This window comes from Leptonychotes weddellii, chromosome 9 (assembly GCF_054177405.1).
Source record: "Leptonychotes weddellii isolate Sample4059 chromosome 9, ASM5417740v2, whole genome shotgun sequence".
Taxonomy (NCBI): domain Eukaryota; kingdom Metazoa; phylum Chordata; class Mammalia; order Carnivora; family Phocidae; genus Leptonychotes; species Leptonychotes weddellii.
This window is the reverse complement of record NC_138377.1, coordinates 111767279-111787394: the sequence shown is the minus strand read 5'-3', so window position 1 is coordinate 111787394 and position 20116 is coordinate 111767279. Positions and strand designations below refer to the sequence as shown.

The 20116-nt window shown below is 52.8% G+C and overlaps 2 protein-coding genes across 2 annotated transcripts in view; one reads left to right on the top strand and one right to left on the bottom strand.

Annotated features, from left to right (window-relative positions):
* SYNM (synemin) overlaps nt 1-19881 on the top strand; it is a 27756-nt gene extending 7875 nt beyond the window's left edge. The window contains exons 2-5 of the mRNA XM_031033516.2: nt 740-864; nt 10262-10332; nt 13559-16014; nt 16886-19881. Coding sequence (XP_030889376.2) covers nt 740-864; nt 10262-10332; nt 13559-16014; nt 16886-17224 — 2991 coding nt within the window. The 3' untranslated portion in view covers nt 17225-19881. The remainder of the gene's footprint in view (nt 1-739; nt 865-10261; nt 10333-13558; nt 16015-16885) is intronic.
* TTC23 (tetratricopeptide repeat domain 23) overlaps nt 4331-20116 on the bottom strand; it is a 95256-nt gene continuing 79470 nt past the window's right edge. Inside the window, exon 11 of the mRNA XM_081831579.1 lies at nt 4331-4391. Coding sequence (XP_081687705.1) covers nt 4346-4391 — 46 coding nt within the window. The 3' untranslated portion in view covers nt 4331-4345. The remainder of the gene's footprint in view (nt 4392-20116) is intronic.

Here is a 20116-nt window from a genome sequence, read left to right as displayed (position 1 = left end):
CTCTGGTAAGCGCTGTGAATTGTGCAAGACTGTTGAATCTCAGATCTGTACCTCTGAAACAAATAATGCAATACATGTTAAGGAAAAAAAAAGAAGAAGAAGAAGGTAGCGGGAGGGGAAGAATGAAGCGGGGGAAATCGGAGGGGTGGACGAAGCATGAGAAACGATGGACTCTGAAAAACAGGCTGGGGGTTCTAGAGGGGAGGGTGGTGGGAGGATGGGTTGGCCTGGTGGTGGGTATTGAGGAGGGCACGTTCTGCATGGAGCACTGGGTGTTATGCACAAACAATGAATCATGGAACACTTCATCTAGAACTAATGATGTAATGTATGGGGATTAACATAAGAATAAAAAAAAAAATAAAAAATAAAATCACCCTTACAGTGACTGCATCTTTAATAAGCCTAGAGATTTTTTTTTTTTCCATTTTGCATCCTGAACCATTGGTACCTTCAGTTTGACCAAGTGGAGCTCCAGTCCTCTGATCTAAAAGCGCTTTGTTGGGGCGCCTGGGTGGCTCAGTTGTTAAGCATCTGCCTTCGGCTCAGGTCATGATCCCAGGGCCCTGGGATCGAGCCCCGCGTCGGGCTCCCTGCTCAGTGGGAGGCCTGCTTCTCCCTCTCCCACGCCCCCTGCTTGTGTTCCCTCTCTTGCTGTGTCTCTCTCTGTCAAATAAATAAAAATAAAAATCTTAAAAAAAAAAAAATAAAATAAATAAAAGTGCTTTGTTCTCCTTAGAGAGTGATCGCGTGCCTGGAGGATGAGAAGGCGGCGCTCACCTTGGCCATGGCTGACCGGCTGCGGGACTACCAGGAGCTCGTGCAGGTGAAGACCAGCCTCAGCCTGGAGGTGGCCACGTATCGGTAAGGATGCTGTACGGGGGCTGCCTGGGCGAAATCCCCCGTAGCCTCATTCAGCACTCCCTGTGGGCTGCCTCTGCAGTCTTCTGACCATGACTTTGCTCTCAGAATATCCAAGTGGCCTGGGTTAAAAGACCGTATCTGGCTGGGGCATGCAGGTACTCCGCCTTGCAGCCCTGGGCTGGCCTCCCTGTGTATTGCCTCAGCCAGCCTCTCATTCGGGCCCTTCTGACCATTAGTGAAGAGGGAGCAGGCTATTGGGTGGTCCCTGGCCTGGGCCCGAGGCAGCCACTAAGGGGCGAGGCCTGCCTAGGGCAAAGCAGCTCTTGGAAGAGCCTCCAGCTGGACGGAGGGGTGGGCAAGCCACTGGGGCCTCTGCTGGGTTCCCCCCTCTGAGAGCCGGGCTATGGCTGAGTCCTGCAGAGAGGAGGGTCCTCAGAGGAGGCACCAGCCAGCTTGTCCTTCTCAAGGTCCGTCTCCCACAGTCTCCTTGGAAATCTCACACGGGGTGGAAAAATCACAAAATGCAATCAAGCTGGGTCAGGTGATCGAAATTACTAATAAGGAAAACTTCCAAACAGGCTTTATTTGGGGGAAGGAAGCATTAGTCAGGACTTTTTTTCACTTACTAGTGACCGAAGCCCTTCTCAGACTGGCTCAAGCCAACAAAGGCATTTATTACTCACTTGATGGAGAAAGTCCCTAGTTTCAGGCACAGTAGGTCCAAGCGCAGTTGACAGGGACAGTCCCTGCTGCTTTCCCTGGTCTCTTCCTCCTCGGCTCTGCCCACGCCGTGGCAGGATGGGCCCCAGCCAGCTCCCGGCTTTGTCCTCGTAGGCTTGCCCCCCTAGTCGGAGGAAGGGACTCTGTCATCCGTCTCAGCCGAACTCCTGGGCCCTGCAGTCTGGCTCCGTTGGGCCATGTGCCTGTCCCTGTCCCTGGTCAGGGGGACAAAGTGCTCTGGAGCTCGGAAGGGCCCACCCTCCCGTGAGCCACACGGATTGACCCTGGGATGGGAGGTGCCCCCAGACTGGCACCATCCTAGAGCAGATATGAGGTTGTCCCAGAAGATCCACATCTGTGCCCATGTTAGCTGACCTCGATGTCCCGTGACTCTTTTCCCTACAGAAGCAGTTGGATCTTCCTTGTTGTAATAGTTCTGTAGGTTGGATTTGGAGACTTTGATCTTGTGCTTTGTCTGTCTGGGATTTGAGCCCTTTCCTTCCTTGCTCAGTCCTGCCCCTCGTTCTCTGTCGTGAGAAGTCAGAGCGCCTGGTGGGCATCTTGCCTGCGTGTCCAGGGCCTGACTTTTTTGGTAGGTATTCCCACCCTAGCTTTTTTCAAGGGCATTGACGGGGAGCCTTTGTGCTCGCGTTGGCAGCCTGATTGTCGGCAGAGACAGTTTACGGCCTCTGTCTGTTCCTGGCATTGCTCTAACCCAATTAGGGATTGACTTGGCTACCTCCTAGGAATTTAGAAGGCCACAGGACTTTCAGGGAAGCGAGTGATTGATTTCACTGTATGTCTTTCTGACGTCCAAGTTCGTACAGGGAAAATGAGGAGCCCGGCCGTGCCCAGCTACAGATACCAAGCCCAGGGGTTAGAACAGCTCCATGCCTCCCCACCTCCCCGCGCTCAGGATTTAGTCTGGGAGGTGCCCACAGACCTAAAAGACATACGGGCAGTGGAATATAACCCATTTCTTTGTACAAGTCAAATGCCTAGTGTTTCTATCACTGCCTTGTGTCCTGCAGGTAAGCCCTTGGCATCTCTTACGTGACTTCCTGTATTTTGTCTTGCTGCCCGCGTTCTGAGAACAGGGAAGAAATGCATATTTGTGTTAGTGCCCTTCTGCTCTTCTGACCCCGTCACAGGGGCCCACTTGATCTTTAAAAATCACGACCCGCTGTCTTTGAGGAAGTTGACCTTCCTTCCATACCCTTGCCCCAGGGAGTGCAGCAGCGACTGTCAGCCTCTTGGGGACCACGGCCCAGGGCCCCGTGCAGTGTGACTCCTTACCAGCCCTGTCCCCAGGGGCCAAGGCTGGCCGACGGTGTGGCTGACTGAGATCAGGTGGATTTGTCCCCGGTTTTCCCTGCAGTGGCTGTTCCCCCGGTGTTGCGGAGTTGATGATTAGCATCTCATGTGTAAGGGAAGGGGCTGTGGCGCCTTCAAGTTGGAAGCACAGCCCAGTACAACTGGAATTTGTCCGCTGTGCTGAGGCCAGCTCTCGAGTGTCACGCGTGCTTCCGAACCCAGATACTTGGCCCTTTCCGGTTAGCCTTCACGGTGAAGAAGGAACACTGCTGACAGAGTAGTATCATTTATAACTAAAGGTAGACTTAGAGTTTATAAGTAAAGATGCAATTTAATAAAATAATAAAATGCGAACAAAGCAAACCGCAGCGTCTAAGGCTGGAGGATCTCCTCAAACCTGGTGGGCCCGTTGGTGACCAGGGAAGACACTGGTGCCTTGTTTGGCGGGTGGGTGTGAGAATGAGCCCTCTCCTCCCGGGGCTGGCTAATGCTGAGACACCAGGGAGAGCCCAAGAGAAGGTGGGCTGGCCCAGGGGCCCGGGCTCGCGCCCATCAGCCTGTCCCCAGTGAAGTTATATGGGGCTGGAGGGGCACATCCACCCCGCACGTAGTCACAAGGCTGTTCCTGGAGTGGAAGTGTTTATTTACACTGGCAGCCGAGCAGTGAGAGGGGGAGATGCTCCGACAGGACAGCGTGTGGTTCTCAGCCTCATCAGTACCCGGGGGTCACCTGGAGAACCTGATAAAGCATCAGCCCCTGGGCCCATTCCTGGATGTTCCAATCAGCTTGGCACAGGATGGGCCCAGGTCTGGTGCTTTTGCAGCTCCGAGGAGGATGGTCAGGTGCGGCCAGGGTAGAGAACCACGGGTGCAGGGCCTCACCGCTCCAGGGGCCCCCAGACTGACGGCTTTGGCATCGCTGGGCGTCTCAAGCCTGCGGGAAATGCAGAACCTCGGGCCCATTCCAGACCTTCTGGTCAAGGCCGGCCCCGCAACAAGATCCCAGGTGATTCAGGATGCATGGCACTGTCTACAGAGCATCCCGGTAGCATCCCAAAGGCACTGAGCTGGTCTCACTGTGGCCCAGAGGCGGGTGAATGATGGGCAGGCTGAATGGTGTAAAGGGTGCTGGGGGGGTGGGGTATGGTGGATGAGGCCTGCAGCCCCGGCTTCCAGAAGATCACGTGGGAAGGGCTTCCAGGCCGAGGGGCCAGTCTGGGTGAGGACCTGAGGACTGAGCTTGCGTGGTATCTGTGGTAATGCCAGGCAACTTTGGGTTTGGGGGCCTGGCCTGGAGGCATGGAGGGCTGTGTGGGATGGATGGACAAGAGCCACAGACGTGAGGCCCTGTTTCGTGAGTGGGGCCCGTGCCCTCAGGCTGCTCCAGAGATGTTGGCAGGCAGGGGGGTGCACAAACCTACAGCTAAGTGTGGCTTGGTGTTGAGGGTCATGTGCTGTGGACCAGGCTGCGTGGACCTAAGTCGCCTCCCGCACTGCTGGAAACAAGAAATGCCTCGTAAGACACACGAGGGCAAGGTTTCTGGGGAGGAGAAGGGAGTTGTGAGAATCTGGGAAGGCTTCAGGAGGGAGGCGAGATTGATTGGGGTCTTGAAGGATGGTGGAGATTTGAACAGACATGCAGGAGAGGGGGCGGTGGGGAGTGGGGGCGGCACGTGGGGAGGGACCCGTCCACTTAGGTAAAAAGCCAAATCAGATGATGAAAGAAAGTCCTATAGGCAGGTCACTGCCAACGAATAGGGTCAGATAAAGACAGTTCAGAGGAGGGACCGAGAGCTTCCAGCCCACGTTGGCAGGAGAGATTTTCCAAAGAGGTGAGATTTGAGTTGGCCTTGGAGGGGTGGGCAAGTAGATGGCAGGAAAGACTCGGGAAGGACCTCCAGGTGGATGAGTCAGATCGGGAAACAAGGGGAGGAAGGAGAGTGCAAGGTGGGTGAGCAGAGGCCTGGGAAGGAGGCAGCTGAGGTGGACTTCCAGTGGCAGTGGGGGATGGGGAGGAGGGGGCTGGCGGCCTGCTCGCAGGAGGACTGGGTGCAGGGAGGCCTCAGGAGGTCCCTGCAGTCCTTGGAGATTCAGGTGGGGAGGAGCTGACACGGGGGTGGCCAAGGGGGCCTCTGCGAAGGGTGACCAAGAGCCGGAGCCCGGCAGGGAGGAGCGCTGGGCGCGGATTGGGAGGCTCCTGGATGGAACCCCGGGAGAAGGGTGCCGCTCATCACTTGCTCTTGCAGACCAGAGGCCACCCCTCTCCATGAGGCAGCTGCTCATTCAGACCTGGTCCCTAATCTGAATATGGTGAAAACCGGGGCCGGGGCGCCATCCCGAACCCGCCCCAAACCCTTCTCACTGCCAACCTGAAGATCTGCCCCCAAAGCTGCAGGTTGAGAACTTGCAGAAGCCTGGCTAGAAAATAAATAGTCTCCCCTCCTCCACCCCCTGCCCCCCCTGCCCGACGAAGAAAGAGAACAGAGCCCAGTCATCAGGAATAAGGTGTTAGGGGCGCCTGGGTGGCTCAGTCGTTAAGCGTCTGTCTTCAGCTCAGGTCATGGTCCCAGGGTCCTGGGATCGAGCCCCGCATCGGGCTCCCTGCTCTGTTGGGAAGCCTGCTTCTCCCACTCCTGCTCCCCCTGCTTGTGTTCCCTCTCTCGCTATGTCTCTCTCAAATAAATAAATAAAATCTTTAAAAAAAAAGGAATAAGGTCTTAGAAAATATAATGAAAAAAAAAAAAGATATTCAGATCTGAAACAAACAAAAAAAAAGCAAAAACACCCAGGAATAAACCGAGCCCCAAACCCACAAAAACGCGGGCTCTGAAAACCGTGTGCGCAAGAGGCCCATCCTGGCTTTCTGATCTGGGGGACAGATGATGCATTCTCCCTCAAAATTTAAAAAAGAGGCACTTTTTTTTTTTTTTTTTAATGTTTTGGGGCTGAAATATGTAACAGTTGTTCTAAATGTCACCTGAAGAAATGGAAAGCAGAGCCAGACCATTTTTCAAAAGAAGAGTACTGAAGGGAGTCTTGGCTGGCCAGATATGAAAATGTAATGCAAAGATTTGTGGCCTGGGCTCTTTCAGGCAAAGTCCTTGTTTTAAAAGGTTAGGTTGGAAACAACAACGTCAGAACATGGTCTTTGTATGTCTGTACAGCGGGGACGTGCGAGCTTCCTGTTTCCTCTTAGGCTGGCTGGAAGCAGAAACCGCACGTTTCAACTGGAGGAAATAAATATTCCATCTCTGGATCCGGACCGCTCACAAAGCAATAGAAATAACTCCTAGCAATGGCAATTTCACCGTCATGATGGTATTTCTGGTCGCTGCATTATTGTGTTAGGCCCACCTACCCCTTTTCATGCACCTGTTCAAAGGAAAACAGTTCTTTGGAATTTCCCCAGTGCTTGGAGAAATACATTTTGTTTTGCTAAAACAAAATGTATTTTTGTTTTGCTCCTACTCTCTTGAAAACTTAACAACCGTGTTTTAACACGGAGACTCAGCTGGTTATTAGGCGAAATACTTGAAGTTAATAAAATCTTGTAGTTTCAAGCGGAGGAGGCTGAGGGGGGCTAACCCATACATTTGGGTCCCAGCCTTCCCCACATCACTGCAGAAATGGGTTGCTCTCTGTCCACCAGGATTTTAGGTTATCCAGCCTCTCTTCCCCTCTTGGGACTGTTTCAGTCAACTGAAAATCAGCTTTCTTCTCAGGTCAGTAGATGATGATGATCATGATTGTGACCATTGATTGAGCCCCTGTTCTGTGACAGCCGTTGTTTCGAGAACTTTCCAGTTAGCAACCACCACACACCTGTGAATGCTGCCTGTTTGAGCAGTGGGGAAACTGAGTCACAGAGGATTTGAGTGGCTTGCCCAAGGTCACAGAACTAGGAAGCGGCAGGCCCAGGATTTGAATCCGGGCAACCTGGCTCGGGAAGTTTCTCCATCAACCACTCCCAGGGCTGCTTTTCTCTGTTTTATTAGTAATCTTGGTTGATCTGTTGATTATTTGATTTTTTTTTTACCCCCAGTCTCTAGAACTGATGGATAGGCTTTGATATGTGATTTAGAGCTGAGCACGGAAGGAATGACCAGGAGCAGCATGGCCTCAGTATTATCTTCCATACGCCTGTGGTGTGGGGCAGGGCCTTTCCAATTCGGATGGTGATGCTCGTCCATTCTCCCCACTTCCCCCTACTGCATCCAGCCCCTCAACGCCTCCAGTCAGGGTGGCAGGCTGTCCCCCACCCTCTCTGGAGCTTGGAGGCCAGGGAGGCCCTTCTGAGACTCCTTCTCCCAGCTCCATCCCCTTTTCCTCCCACCACTCCCCACCTGTGTTTAGCCAGGAAGCACTTTGTGAACCATTCCAGTTGGCTCCACTGGCTTCCCTTCTGGAAACATCCTCCGACTGTCCCTCTTCTCTCACTCTTGTCCACATTTATCGGGGACATGGGCATGCCTTGTTGCCCCCAGGGCGGAATTACAGCGGACATGCCCTGAAATTCCATTAGGATAATCTATCCTGGACAGAGAGCCCCAGCCCACCCTGGGCCCCGCTCCGATGACCAGTGGGGTCTTTTAGGGCCTGGAGCCTGGCCAGAGGCCACATTATAGCTCACTTACGTGCTATGGATTGGTCTCAGACTCCTTAATGAGGCCAGGGACTTGGTTTTCCCGCACATGTTTGCTTATTTTCCTGCTTAAGAGGCCACCAACCTGTGGGTCTGTATAAAATGTTCACTAATAGCTCATGATTCAGGGGGTTGGCATTTCACACAGTCACCACGGCTTGGAGGCCGTTTTCCTCCAGTGCTCTCAAAATAACCAGAGAACGCTCTACCCTTTTCTTAAAGTTGCATGAGTCTATTCCTTAAAAATGTGCCTTTTGGCGCATTTGAGGAACTTTCTGGCATCTCCTGAGCGATTCTGTTTGTGTCCCTGTCCTCTTAGTCCTGTGAGCTGTGCTGGTGGGGCGCAGGATGCCCCCGTGTGTCACGCCTAATTAAGGCGTGAATTAAATGACTGGTGCGACTGTGCTGGGTGCTGGGGGGTCGGGGGGGGGGGAGGTGACACACGCCCCTGCCTTCCAGGAGCCAGCCCTGCAGAGTGGGACTGAGTTCTTCCCCAGGAGGAGCTTCATACGCTCTCGGAGAGCCCTGTAGGGGGGTTTTGATGGAAGTCACCAAAAGATGTTGAATATGCCTGCATTAATATGTTCGGGGAAGGAGGGGTCTGTCTGCAGGATTTGTTCATTTGAAAGTTTGTACGCAATGCTGTCGTCTTGGGCCTGGCAGGGAGGTCTGAGCAGCTCGCGGGGAGGGGGCCCAGGCGGCCTGGGTTCCAGTGGACTCTCCCTGCTGGGGAGGGAGCTGTGCCTTTGGCCAAGACGCGGTCCCTGCACTCGGTCCTCTAACCCCGGAGCTGGAGCCGGGGGATGCTTACCGTTGGCCCTGTGTGGGGGTTGCTACCAGGGCTTCCTGACATAGTGGAGGGGACGGTCCGAGCCATGCTTGTGCCCAGTCTTAGCCAGGCCTGGTGACCAGCACGTGACCACACACACACCCCCCCTCGGGGGGCACGGGCGCCCCCTCCTAGGTAACCAGGGTGTCCTACTCAGGGTCCTGAACTCAGTCAAAATTGGATTTGCCCCGAGAGAGGAACTAAAGCTTTCGTCTTTGAGGGGTGAGGGAAGCTGTTTCCCCCAGCCCCCCTGCGCTGCCCTGTCACTGAGCTCTCCGCTGACCCGGACTCCCCACGAGCACTTTCCGTCCTGGCTGGGGCGACTCTAGGCGAGGCCCTGTGGTCCCCGAGGCTTTCCCTGCTGAGCAGCCCCAGGGAAGATCTGAAGTGGAACTTGGCCTTCTCACCAAGCCCCGCCCCCGACGCTGTGGCTTGCCCCCTCCTCGGTGAGCTGTCATCCTGGGGCGCACACCCCCAGGGTCCGACTGCTACCCTGATCCTCCCTCTTATTATATACAGACCGCAGAATTTTCTCGGTGATGGAAGCTATTTGTGTTCCTGGAACCTGAAATGCTTGGTCATGAGGATGTGGGATTAACGGGTTGGTGTCCTGTTTCCTGGCTTCTGCCCCGAGTGGAAGGCTCTGGGCCCCAGCCCCTTGTCTTCCTGAACGTTCGCATGCGTGCACCTCAGCCGCTGCTTCCGAGTGGAGTCCCACTGGCCATTGTCTTTGCTTTCTGCCGCAGGAGGGGCGCTCCCTGGCTGTCCCCCCCACCCCCCGCTCGCCTGCGGGGTTCCTCGCTGCATCTGAAGCAGGGGGAGTAGAGCTGGGAGCTGGTTTGCCCGGACCGCCGAGTCCCTCCCCGCGTCTGGCGTCGCTCCCCTGACTCCATGCCCAGCTCTCGGGGGTAATACCGCTATTTCCAAGCAGCCCTGCTTCCAGTTGCCCTTTGCCACGCACAGTGGACGCCTTGGAACCGAAGGTAGTGACGACTTCCCGCTCTGGTCTAGCGACCAAACAACTGTTGTTCCCCCAGCAGCCGGTGACCTAGGGGGTCTCTCCGAGTGCCCGGCCTCTGGTGCTGGCCTTCGGGGCCAAAGCCTGCCCCTCCAGTCTGTCCTCGGGGCTCCGAGTTGTGCCCCTGAATGACCGCTTAATGATGAGTCTGCAGTTTTAGACTTCTAGACGTGGCCCAAGGGATCAGCCACCGAGTGCTCTTTGCTGTTTTATTGCAGGAGATAATGGGATGCTTCTGTGGATGCCCCGAGGCCCCTGGGGTGGTGCTGGTGGAAGGGGGGGGGCGGTCTGCAGCTCTTCGTTCTTCTCGTCTGCCTGCCCTCCTGCCTTCCATTCTCTCTCCTTCCCTTTAGCTCTAAGACGTCCCCAGGGAACCCAGCATGAAAACGCACATGCCCTCTGGCTGCCTTACGTACAAACACATGGCAGTCTTTGCCCTGCTCCTAGTCAGCCAACCTGTGACTCCAGGACGACCCCAGTGGGGGTTGTAATCATTCTGGGGCCCTCTGGCCCGGGGTGACCTGCCATGCATGGGCCCTCCCTGCTTCCCAGACAAGCCAGACCCCTGACCTCCCCTCCTGGGCCCACACCCACGCTAGCTCCTCCTCCTCCTTGTCCTGGCTTTGGAAGGGCTTGCTTCTCCAAAACTTCTGAAGCCCTCGCCGCTCATTAGGTTCATCGCTCTATCCAGCCAGGCCCGCCGAGCGGGGTTTGCATCCCTGTGATGCAGTATCTTCGGACACGAGTCCTAAAACACAGGACACTGTGATGGCGTGGTCACCGTCCAAATACTACATACTGTGGCTTTATAGCAGCGTTTCTCACTCTTCTGTTTCCTGATGAGGTTTGTTTCTTTTTTACATTATTTTTACAGAGCCTTACTGGAAGGAGAGAGTAATCCAGAGGTATTGGTCTTGACTGAGCGCATTGAAAACGTGCCACAAGGTAAATAGAAGAAAAGCTAATTATTTAATTTTAAGATGTTTTCCACCTGAACAGGTTCATTCCACGGCTAAATAGTAAAGCATCATTTGTCTGGAAGAATTTGGGTTAGATATGATTTTTTTCGGGTGAGTGTCATTCATCCCTCTCTTACGTACCAAATAGATTTTATTTAATGGGTCATGGTTTAAATAAGAATGTACATGGGAATGCGTGGAAAAATGCTTAGTAAACTCATTTATTCATCTGGCCAGTGCGGGGAGGGAGGAGAAGGTGCTGATGCAGAGACGGGAAGCGTGAAGGGCGAGGAGGAGACTGGGCGGGCGCTTGTGTATCACCCCCTTTGGAGGGAACGCCCTTTACAGACTGAGGACTTGCAGCTTTAGCACAAGTTTGGGGCGGTATTACTTTGTGGAGCAGGGAGTCAACACTCTGGAACTTGCTCCCCCGTGAGGGGCAGAGGTGGGAACGGTTACACCGTTCGTATTACCCCGGGTTGGCCTGGTCAGCTCATGTTGATGCGTGTGGTGCAGGTGTCCCTGGGTGCCCTGAGGTCTGTCTTGATTGAGGCCAAAAGCTACGGAATAAAGCTCAATATTCCCTATAGCTGCAGAACTGACAGAACAGGTGAGCATTCATTAGAAGGACCCTAAGAACCTGTAGGATAACTTTAGAAAGAAAAAAAAAAAAAGCTTTTAAAGTCCTATGGAACTTACAGGGCTTTCTGGCTAAGGAAGGGCGGATTGAAGAACCTGTAGGATAACTTTAGAAAGAAAAAAAAAAAGCTTTTAAAGTCCTATAGAACTTACAGGGCTTTCTGGCTAAGGAAGGGCGGATTGAATTACGTCCAGTATGCTCGGGCTGTGCCTCAATCGGCAGAGTTTCAGTCTCTATGAGTGTTCCCATATTTGAAATCATGGCACATTGGGAATGCATGTATTCGGTACTTCTATCAGGAGAATATTTGGTTAACAGCTAATCTGGAGAGATGGCAGATTTAAACAAAACAAAACGCTGTTCATTTTTATTTTTCAAAAATTGCATCCCTCTTAAGCACGTCACAGCTTTGAAAGGTCACTGGGTTCAGAAGCACAGTTTTGGCTCTAGGTATCTGTGACTGGTTCGGATTTGGTCGTAGGTGGCATCTGACAGGTTTGCTTTCTGATTTTGAGAGTAAGGTTGAAAAAAGCCAAAGATGTCATTCACCTGATTTCAAGGTTTACTTAGCTGCATTTTTTTACGTGAGGGTTCATAAGTCTTCACTTAGAAGGGAGAGAGGAGAAAAGGGCTGGGGCCAGACTTGGAGGAGAACCAGTGGTTCGGGGCCAGGGCTTAGGGATCTCTGACAGCTTTGATCGTGGAGCCTAGGAAGAGCTCAGCAAGAGGGCTCCTGGGAGCCTGGTAACTTGTTTCATTCACTGATTGTTTTGTCAAGCTTCTTAAAGGATCCAGAGACAGTATTTGTAAACTAAATTTAGTTTTGCAGTTATGGATTATGCTAAAAGCAAGTAGCATTAGAAGAAAGAGGATGGGGGAGCGCCTGGGTGGCTCAGTCGTTAAGCATCTGCCTTCGGCTCAGGTCATGATCCCAGGGTCCTGGGATCAAGCCCCACATCGGGCTCCCTGCTCAGTGGGAAGCCTGCTTCTCCCTCTCCCACTCCCCCTGCTTGTGCTCTCTCTCTCCCTGAAAAATAAATAAATTCTTAAAAAAAAAAAAAGAAAAAGAAAAAGAAGAAAGAGGATGGGTTGGGAACTCTTTTATGAGGCTTTGAGCTTCCAGATCATTCTGTGTCCTGTACGATATACGTGCCCATTGACTGTCCACTGAATAAATGTACAGATGTGTTCCTGGATAGTGTCTTCATAAGCACTGATAAGTTTACTTAACGTTTCTTCTGTAATACTGTCCAGAGTAATGCCGGCCACTTGCTCACAAGGCGATAAGAGCCTGAAACCGGTCTGTCCTCTTCCGTACTTCTCAGTGGACCTTAATTAAAAACCAGATGGTTCCTGCACTTTCCCCAGGGGTTCATCTTCTGGGGCCTCTCTGTTTAGGATTCGTATGTTGATCTGTCTGTCCTAAAGGGGCACCTGGGATCTGTCCTAAAGGGGATCTGTCCTAAAGGGGCACCTGGCTTTGGCTGCCGTGACAGGGAGACCAAGCTGGGGGTGTAGGCTTTACCCCGCCGATGGGATGTGGCAGGCACCAGGGGGCGCTCTCCGGGAGGATGGTGCTCCTGGCCACCTTCTAACCACCGGCTGCCATTCCTAAGAGCAGGTGCCCTCGTGGTGGAGTTTGGACACACCCAAGGTAGCACCCTCTGTGGACGATCCCAAGCCAAGCAGGGAGCCCAGTGAACTGCCTCCCACCCCCAGGATCATGACATTAAAACAGATCGTAGTGCTGGTGCCTGGTTGGCTTCCTGCTCTGGCTCCTCGTCAAATGAGAAGTTTGTAAATATAGAAGTGTAAAAATAGACGAAGTCAGGGAGCCTTAGAAAAAGTTAAGTTCTGCAGGACTTGTTGGCCCAACATGGAAACGAATGGTGAGTAAGAGTCCATGAAATGGTGGAGGGACAGTGTCAATTGGTGTTTAGTAATCCTGTACTTTGTAATTATAAAGCTCTTCTCTGCTGAAATGTGTTAAAGAAACTTAGGTCAACAAGGTAGAGATGAATGTTTCCAAATTATCAGGATATTGTGAAATTTCAGCCGTGGAAACGGGCACCCCTGACCTCTCTCTCTCTTTTTTTTTTTTTTTTTTAAAGATTTTATTGATTTATTTGACAGAGAGAGGGAACACAAGCAAGGGGAGGTGGGAGAGGAAGAAGCAGGCTTCCCGCTGAGCAGGGAGCCCGATGCGGGGCTCGATCGCAGGACCCTGGAATCATGACCTGAGCGGAAGGCAGACGCTTAGGGACTGAGCCACCCAGGCGCCCCCACCCCTGACTTCTCTGATGCGTGTACCGTGCTCTATGATCACGCATTCGATGTTTGTTAAGATCAGTAAGTGGAGAGAGGTGTTGGCTCGAAGCACGTGTCGTGCTCTATTTTATTGTAACAGGACTTTTTAAACCACCAAAAGAAATGATTTGGGGATTGAAAAATCTCTCATTTTTACAATGGCCCTTCTGCCGTCATAGTACGCTTTTATGATGACCGACGGGATTTGACCTGCGGTGATGCTTTTAAGATGAAAGAAGGTAATGATGCCTGTCCTTTTCCGCAGAGCTCCGGAGCACGTCCTATCGCTGCGCCAGCTCGGTGTTACAGAGGGAAAATGAAAGGAATCTGTTTGCCAGGCAGAAAGCACCCATGGCCAGCTTCAGCCACAGCCTGGGGCAGCACCCGCACCTGCCGGCCCAGCCCGTCACTGCAGGTGCTTCCGGAAGAGGCTTCCGAGGCTCAGAGTATTCTTCCCGCACCACCACCCGGCAGGAAACAACTTACGAAGAAACTGCCGACTCGCGTGAGAAAACCTCCAAGAGTCAAACCAACTTCAGAACTTTCTCTCCGGTGCACAGTCTTTTAAGAGACCCTGAAGCTCCAGCGCAAACATTCCCCGAGAGGCCGAGAACCACAGGTACGAAGGACGCCTCCGCTCGTGAGGCCCGAGAGTCCGCCGTGGCCCAAAAGTCCTACCGACAGCAGCGGGACGACGGGCCAGCGGGCGCTTCCAGAAGCACTTGGTCAAGTGAGAGGACCGTCATTGTGGGAAAGAAGACAGAAGCTAACGGCACGAGGGAGCAAGACAGAAACAGGCCAGAAACCGTCCAGACAAAGCGGGAGGAGAAGGTGTTTGATTCCAAAGAGAAGGCTTCCGAGGAGAGAAACCTGAGGTGGGAAGAGCTGACGAAGTTAGATAAAGAAACAAGAAAGAGAGAAAGCCAGCAACTGCGGGAACAGGGGAGAGGGAAGGAGTCGGCGCAGGAGAAAAGCGTGAGAGAGAGAGAGGTGCCCATCAGTCTAGGGCTCTCCCGGGAGAGTGTGCCACAGGAGGCCCCGAAAGCTTGCCAGACGCCCCCCCAAGAGGACGCCCCGGATGGTACTGGGAGAGGCGTGGAAACCCGGGAGGCCCGGTTCAGGATGGGCCCCGGTGACGTTGCCAGCCCGCCGAAGGGCGAGTCCACGACCGAAACCATAGCAGAAAACATCGTGTCCAGTATCCTGAAGCAGTTTACCCAGGCTCCGGATGCAGAGGCATCTGCTGATGCTTTTCCAGACACAAAGGTCACTTACGTGGACAGGAAAGAGCTTGCCGGCGACAGGCAAACAAAGACCGAGATAGTCGTGGAGTCGAGACTGACGGAGGAGGTCGATGTTTCAGACGAAGCCGGCCTGGAATACCTTCTGAGCAAGGACGTGAAGGAGGTGGACCTGAAGGGAAAGTCGGCCGAGCGGATGATAGGAGACATAATCAACCTTGGTCTGAAAGGAAGAGAGGGGAGGGCAAGGGTCGTCAACGTGGAGATCATCGAGGAACCCGTGAGCTACATCAGTGGTGAGAAGGCAGAGGAGTTTTCTATCCCGTTCAAAGTAGAGGAGGTGGACGATGTGTCTCCAGGCTCCAAGGGGCTTGTTGACGAGGGAGAAGGTTATGGAGGAGAAGATACCATGTTCTCAGGGAATCGGCATAAGGAGACCAAGTGGCCCCAAGAGGACGTAACCCACGTCGAGGAAATCACGGAGGCAGGCGACTCGGAAGGAGGAGAGCAGAGTTATTTTGTGTCGACGCCGGATGAGCACCCCGGGGGGCAGGACAGAGACGAGGGCTCGGTGTATGGGCAGATCCACATTGAAGAAGAGTCCACCATCAGGTACTCTTGGCAAGATGAGATTCTGCCAGGGACTCGGAGAAAAACAAAGAGGGATGATGGGTCGGGAGAGACGGTTGTGAGGCCACCGGATGTCTTAGAAGCTCCGCTGGAGGAAGACGTGGGTCGTACTCACTGGCAAGAACAAACTAGAAGCGGTGAATTTCATGCTGAACCCACAGTCATCGAAAAGGAGATTAAAATACCACCCGATTTCCACACGTCCATCAAGGGGGCCTTCAAGGAGCCCCGACACCAGCTGGTGGAGGTGATCGGGCAGCTAGAAGAAAGCCTTCCGGAGCGCGTGAAGGAGGAGCTGTCGGCCCTCACCAGAGAGGGTCAGGGCGGGCCCGAGAACATGTCCATCGACGTCAAGAAAGTGCACACCTCCGGCGGTAGGGCCGTGACCTTGGTTGCCGAAGTCAACCTCTCGAAAACCGTGGACGCCAATCAGTTAGACCTGGAGGAGCTGAGCAAAGACGAAGCCGGGGAGATCGAGAAGGCCGTGGAGTCGGTGGTACAAGACAGTGTGGCCGAGCGGCACAGCCCGGCAGCCCCCGGGAGCCCAGACAGGGAGAGCGCAGCGGAGGCCCCGGCTGCCGGCCTCCGCTTCAGGCGCTGGGCCACCCAGGAACTGTACCGCCCCTCCGGTGAGGAGGACGACGCCGGCAGGGCCTCCCCCGGCACGGAGCCGGCCACGTCCCAGGGGCCCGTGTCGGCCACCGTGGAAGTCACCAGCCCGAGGGGCTTCGGCCAGTCGCACGTGCTCGAGGATGTAAGCCGGTCTGTCCAGCGCGTTCAGATAGGCCCCGCTGGGATCTGGAGGACTGAGCACGTCTCTCACGAGGGACCCACGGCAGAGGTGGTGGAGGTAAGTGGGGAAGGTGACCCAAGTCAGGCAGCCAGCTCGGCAGGCCCCTCCCCTTCTCCCCCCCGGTCTGTGAGGCACCTCACCCTGGGTCCTGATCAGAGTCAAGTGGCCAAAGAAGTCCTTCTCCAAGGATCCGTCCCTACCTTTCAGGAGGTGGGGGGCCCAGGAGAGCCTGGCCCCGTAGAGCTTTCCACAGACATGGAGAGACACAGTGTGTTTGGCTCCAAACAGTCTCATGCTAAAAGGGAAGTCATTTTTCAGGGCCCCATTTCCAAGGGCGGGGAGGGGTGGTGATTATTTTCAAACTGCAGAGTCTGTGGGTACCCCAGACTCCTGTAAAGCCCCTTCAGCTAAGCCCTTGAGCGGGGTTCCGTGAGCAAATCCAGGTCACGGCCCCCCTTTCAGACAGAAGGGTGATCAGGGAACGGCAGATCCACGAGGCAGGTCAAAATCGCGTCTCCGAGGCATCCGGCCACTGAGCAAATCATCCCCTTGCCCGGAGCACTTAGTGACTCAGAAAACAGTGCTCGCAGAGAGGGCTCGGCAGACGGGAGCCAGGCTGCTCGTAGGTACACGGTGGGCAGGGCGATCCTGGAGAGGGCGCCTTCCAAAGGGCCAGTTCCCTGTCACCTCCAGAGGCCAGTGTGGAGATGCATCAGGGGCAGAAGAGGCATCAGGCATGAGCGGGTGCACTGGGCTGGGTCCCCGCAGCAACAAGAACCTCTGAACAGGTCGCGTTCCAGGGACCTGTGTGTGAAACACTTGCACCTGCCGGCTCAGTGGGTCCCCCGAGCGAGGCAAGTTAGCAGACAGCCGCAGAGTGCTAAGGCGGGTTGCGCTGGGGCCCCAAGACACTCCGTTTCCCTTTCAGGTGGACGTGAGTAACGTAGAGGTGACCCCCCGCTGGACACAAGAGACCACAGTCTTCTTTCCCGCAGGGACGGAAGCGGCTGCGTGTGGCGGCCCTGACCGGGATGCCTGGAGAGACGGGGGCAGTGGGAAGGCCTGGGTGGCCGGCGTGAGCTCTCAGGGCTCTGCTGGGGCCGGACACCAGGTCCCCGGGGAAAAGGGCAAGGAGCAGGCTGAGTTTGACAGGACGGTGCAGCTGCAGAGGGTGGTAGACCGAAGGTCGGTGATTTCGGATGAAAAGAAAGTGGCCCTTCTCTACCTAGACACTCAGGAGGAGGACAGTGAGGGACGCTGGTTTTGATGAATACTTTGTTCTCAGTGGTATCTTACAATCCGAGGCAACACACACACAGGCCTTTACTAATTGGAAGGAGGGAAGCTCACTCTTGATTAAGACGCCCCCTTTTTCTTTCTTCAAAGAGCGCTCCAGGCGATGTCGATTTACTCTATAATCTGTAAAGGTTTCAAGTTAATTCACGCCTTTAAAGGTGTTGGGATTTTATTTTTGAGTTGGAACTGAAGACAAATATGTTTTTTATCGTTTTAGTCTCCAAAGTTCCTTTTCCTGGAGTTTTCTCTCCACTGCTAGAGACAATTTCTACCAGTTTTGCTCCTGCTCACAGAAATGCCTCGCATCTGCCTAAAATTATAATTAACTATCCATAAGGTCAGATGCCTATATGGTAACAAGGTAAAAGTAATATATTTACGAGTCAATCTTACTTGCATGTGCTAATGTGAAATAAAAAACTAGCATTGAAAAATGTATACGCTTTTCTAAGCCTTCTCGAAAAGAAATCCTAGGAAAGAAGCAGATTGCTTCCATTAAAAAAAAAAAAAAAAGCTCTAAATGATTTTTTCTTTAGGAAAAAGTTAAATTCACTTTAAGACCTGAATGAATTGCTTTCTATGTGCAGAGCTTTAAAAAAATATATATATAGTGTTTTATTTATGGAGAGAAGAGCCTCAGCCTATGGTGATATTTCAAGTCCCTAATACACTTGCTGTGTTTACACAGGTCCCAGAACCCTGCACCAGTCCTGCGTGTGCAGGGGAAATGATTCTTGGGACTAGCTTCGAGTATTTTCTTTTGCAGCACTAGGTGGTTAAGTAGCGCACGGTCTAAATACTCTTTCTTGTTACAACCCAAGTTCTGGAGTAGCCAGCTCCTATCAGAGTATTCTCGAGCTTCTCTGCACCCTAGCCCTCAGCATCTAAACGTTTAATTTTCCTGGTGGGAGGCAGACCCCGAAGACCATACAGAGAACGCTGATGCTCGGATGAGAACTTGCTTCCCAGATGGTCGTGCAGTTATCCCTGGAAGCACAGGGCGGACGGTGCCTCCCAAAGAAGCCCTTTCAACCCACCTCGAAAGGGGCCAAGGTCTTTCTGAGCTCAGAGACTTCGCGATGAAAAATCACCACCAATCTCAAGGAAGTTTTTGAGTTTTTAACAGAAATGATTACAGCTGGGGTGTTTTGGTCAGGGGAGTCAATACTAATGTTGAATAGAAGAAGATGTTTTAGGGGAAGAAGCTGGGCTCCCCTCTGGTTGCCCAGCATTGAAGCACCCAGGAGGGGCCCCCGGAAGGCAAAGGCCCTGCCCTCCTGGGCCACAGGATGCTGACCTTCACATCCATACGGTCGCGTTTAAGACACTAGAGCGAGGGTGCTTTATTGGGTTTGTTTTCTTTTACATAAGGGCATTGCTTTTAAGGCTTCCATCTTCAGAGGTAGGGCCTCATGCAAAAATAATATTTCTAGCAGCACAGTGTTATTTTAATCCAAGCTAGTTTCTTGCACATAAAGTTGAACCTGTATTTTCTCTAACACAGAATCTAGAGCTGCCGGTAGTGAGCTGAAGAATAACGATCCGAGGTGACATCAGCCTCAAGTGGGTTATGGTGATGGGGGTGGTGGTTATGGCACGAGGGGGGCGGGGTCACACAGTGGCTCTCCAGCCCCCAAGACCTCCATCCCCTCGGCCTCCAGAAATGGCCACAGCAGAGAGTTGAGGGAGAGTGCATTTTCTTAATAAGCCGAGGAAAAATGCAGCAAAGCTTTCAGGGTGATCTGTCTTATAAACACTGTGAATCCGGGTGTAGACAAAGTTGACTTCCAAGTTTAAACCATTGTTGTCGGCCAGATGAGCCAGTAACTGCCACAAACTGGTACAGAGGTGACGGCTTTGCAAAGACTTCTCTTTTCTGATACAGTCAAGGATGGGCTGATTTTCTGTTAGCCGTAGTGGGTGATGGTGTTTGTAGAAGTGATTTATTGGTCAAGGTGACAGCCTACCGGTTTGATGGCAAGACAGACTGAGGATGGGGAGTCTGTTCTGTGAGTCCAAGTGGGCTTAGTTTTATGTCCCTCTCCTGCCTTGTGATCTGGTAAATGAGTGCTGACAGATTACTAATATGACCCACCTCTATTTGGAAAATAAGTATCTGAGGTCTTAATTTATATTTCCATGTTAGAACACGGATCTTCAAGGAGTAGCCTGCCAAGGGTATTCACGGATATGGACTCCCAAGCTATCTTTGGTTGCTCAGTCTCTGGATCACCCAGGAGCAGGGCAGGCCCTCCACACTGTGCAGATCACCCCACAGCTCCGGGTCCTTTAAAACCAGTCGCTCTGGAGGCAATAGAAATCAACTTTGGGGGTGGGACAGAACCAGTATTTACCCTTGTGGAGACAAAACCATATTAACAGAATGCTTTGCACCCTCCCACTGGTGGTTTTGATATTGTGTGGTTTCAAGTGTATATTTAGGATGGAATCATCGAAAAAGCTGATCTTTCTAATAAGCTGTTCCCTACCGAGGGAAGTGTCACAAGAATGTATAAAAATAAAAATCTAAGAAAAAAAACCCACCTTGTTCCTGGAGAAAATGAATGTTTTCTAGTAGGTGTTTTTGTGCTTTCTATTTAAGCTCTAATTAAAACCTATATGTGTTTACATGCATGGTTTTTTTTTTTTTTTTTCTTTAAATGGTGGCACAGAATCACTGGGGAGACTCTCTCAGAAGTTTCGGTTCCTTACCTGAATTAGAACTTGGTGGTGTTCACACAGAATTAGAAAGCATGGCGGACAGAGCAAAAACCAGCTGGCTTGTATTCAAACACAGACTGGACAGTTTGTGGTAAGAATGTGGTCGTCACAGCCTGGAAGGCTAGTGCTGTAGGGTGACCAG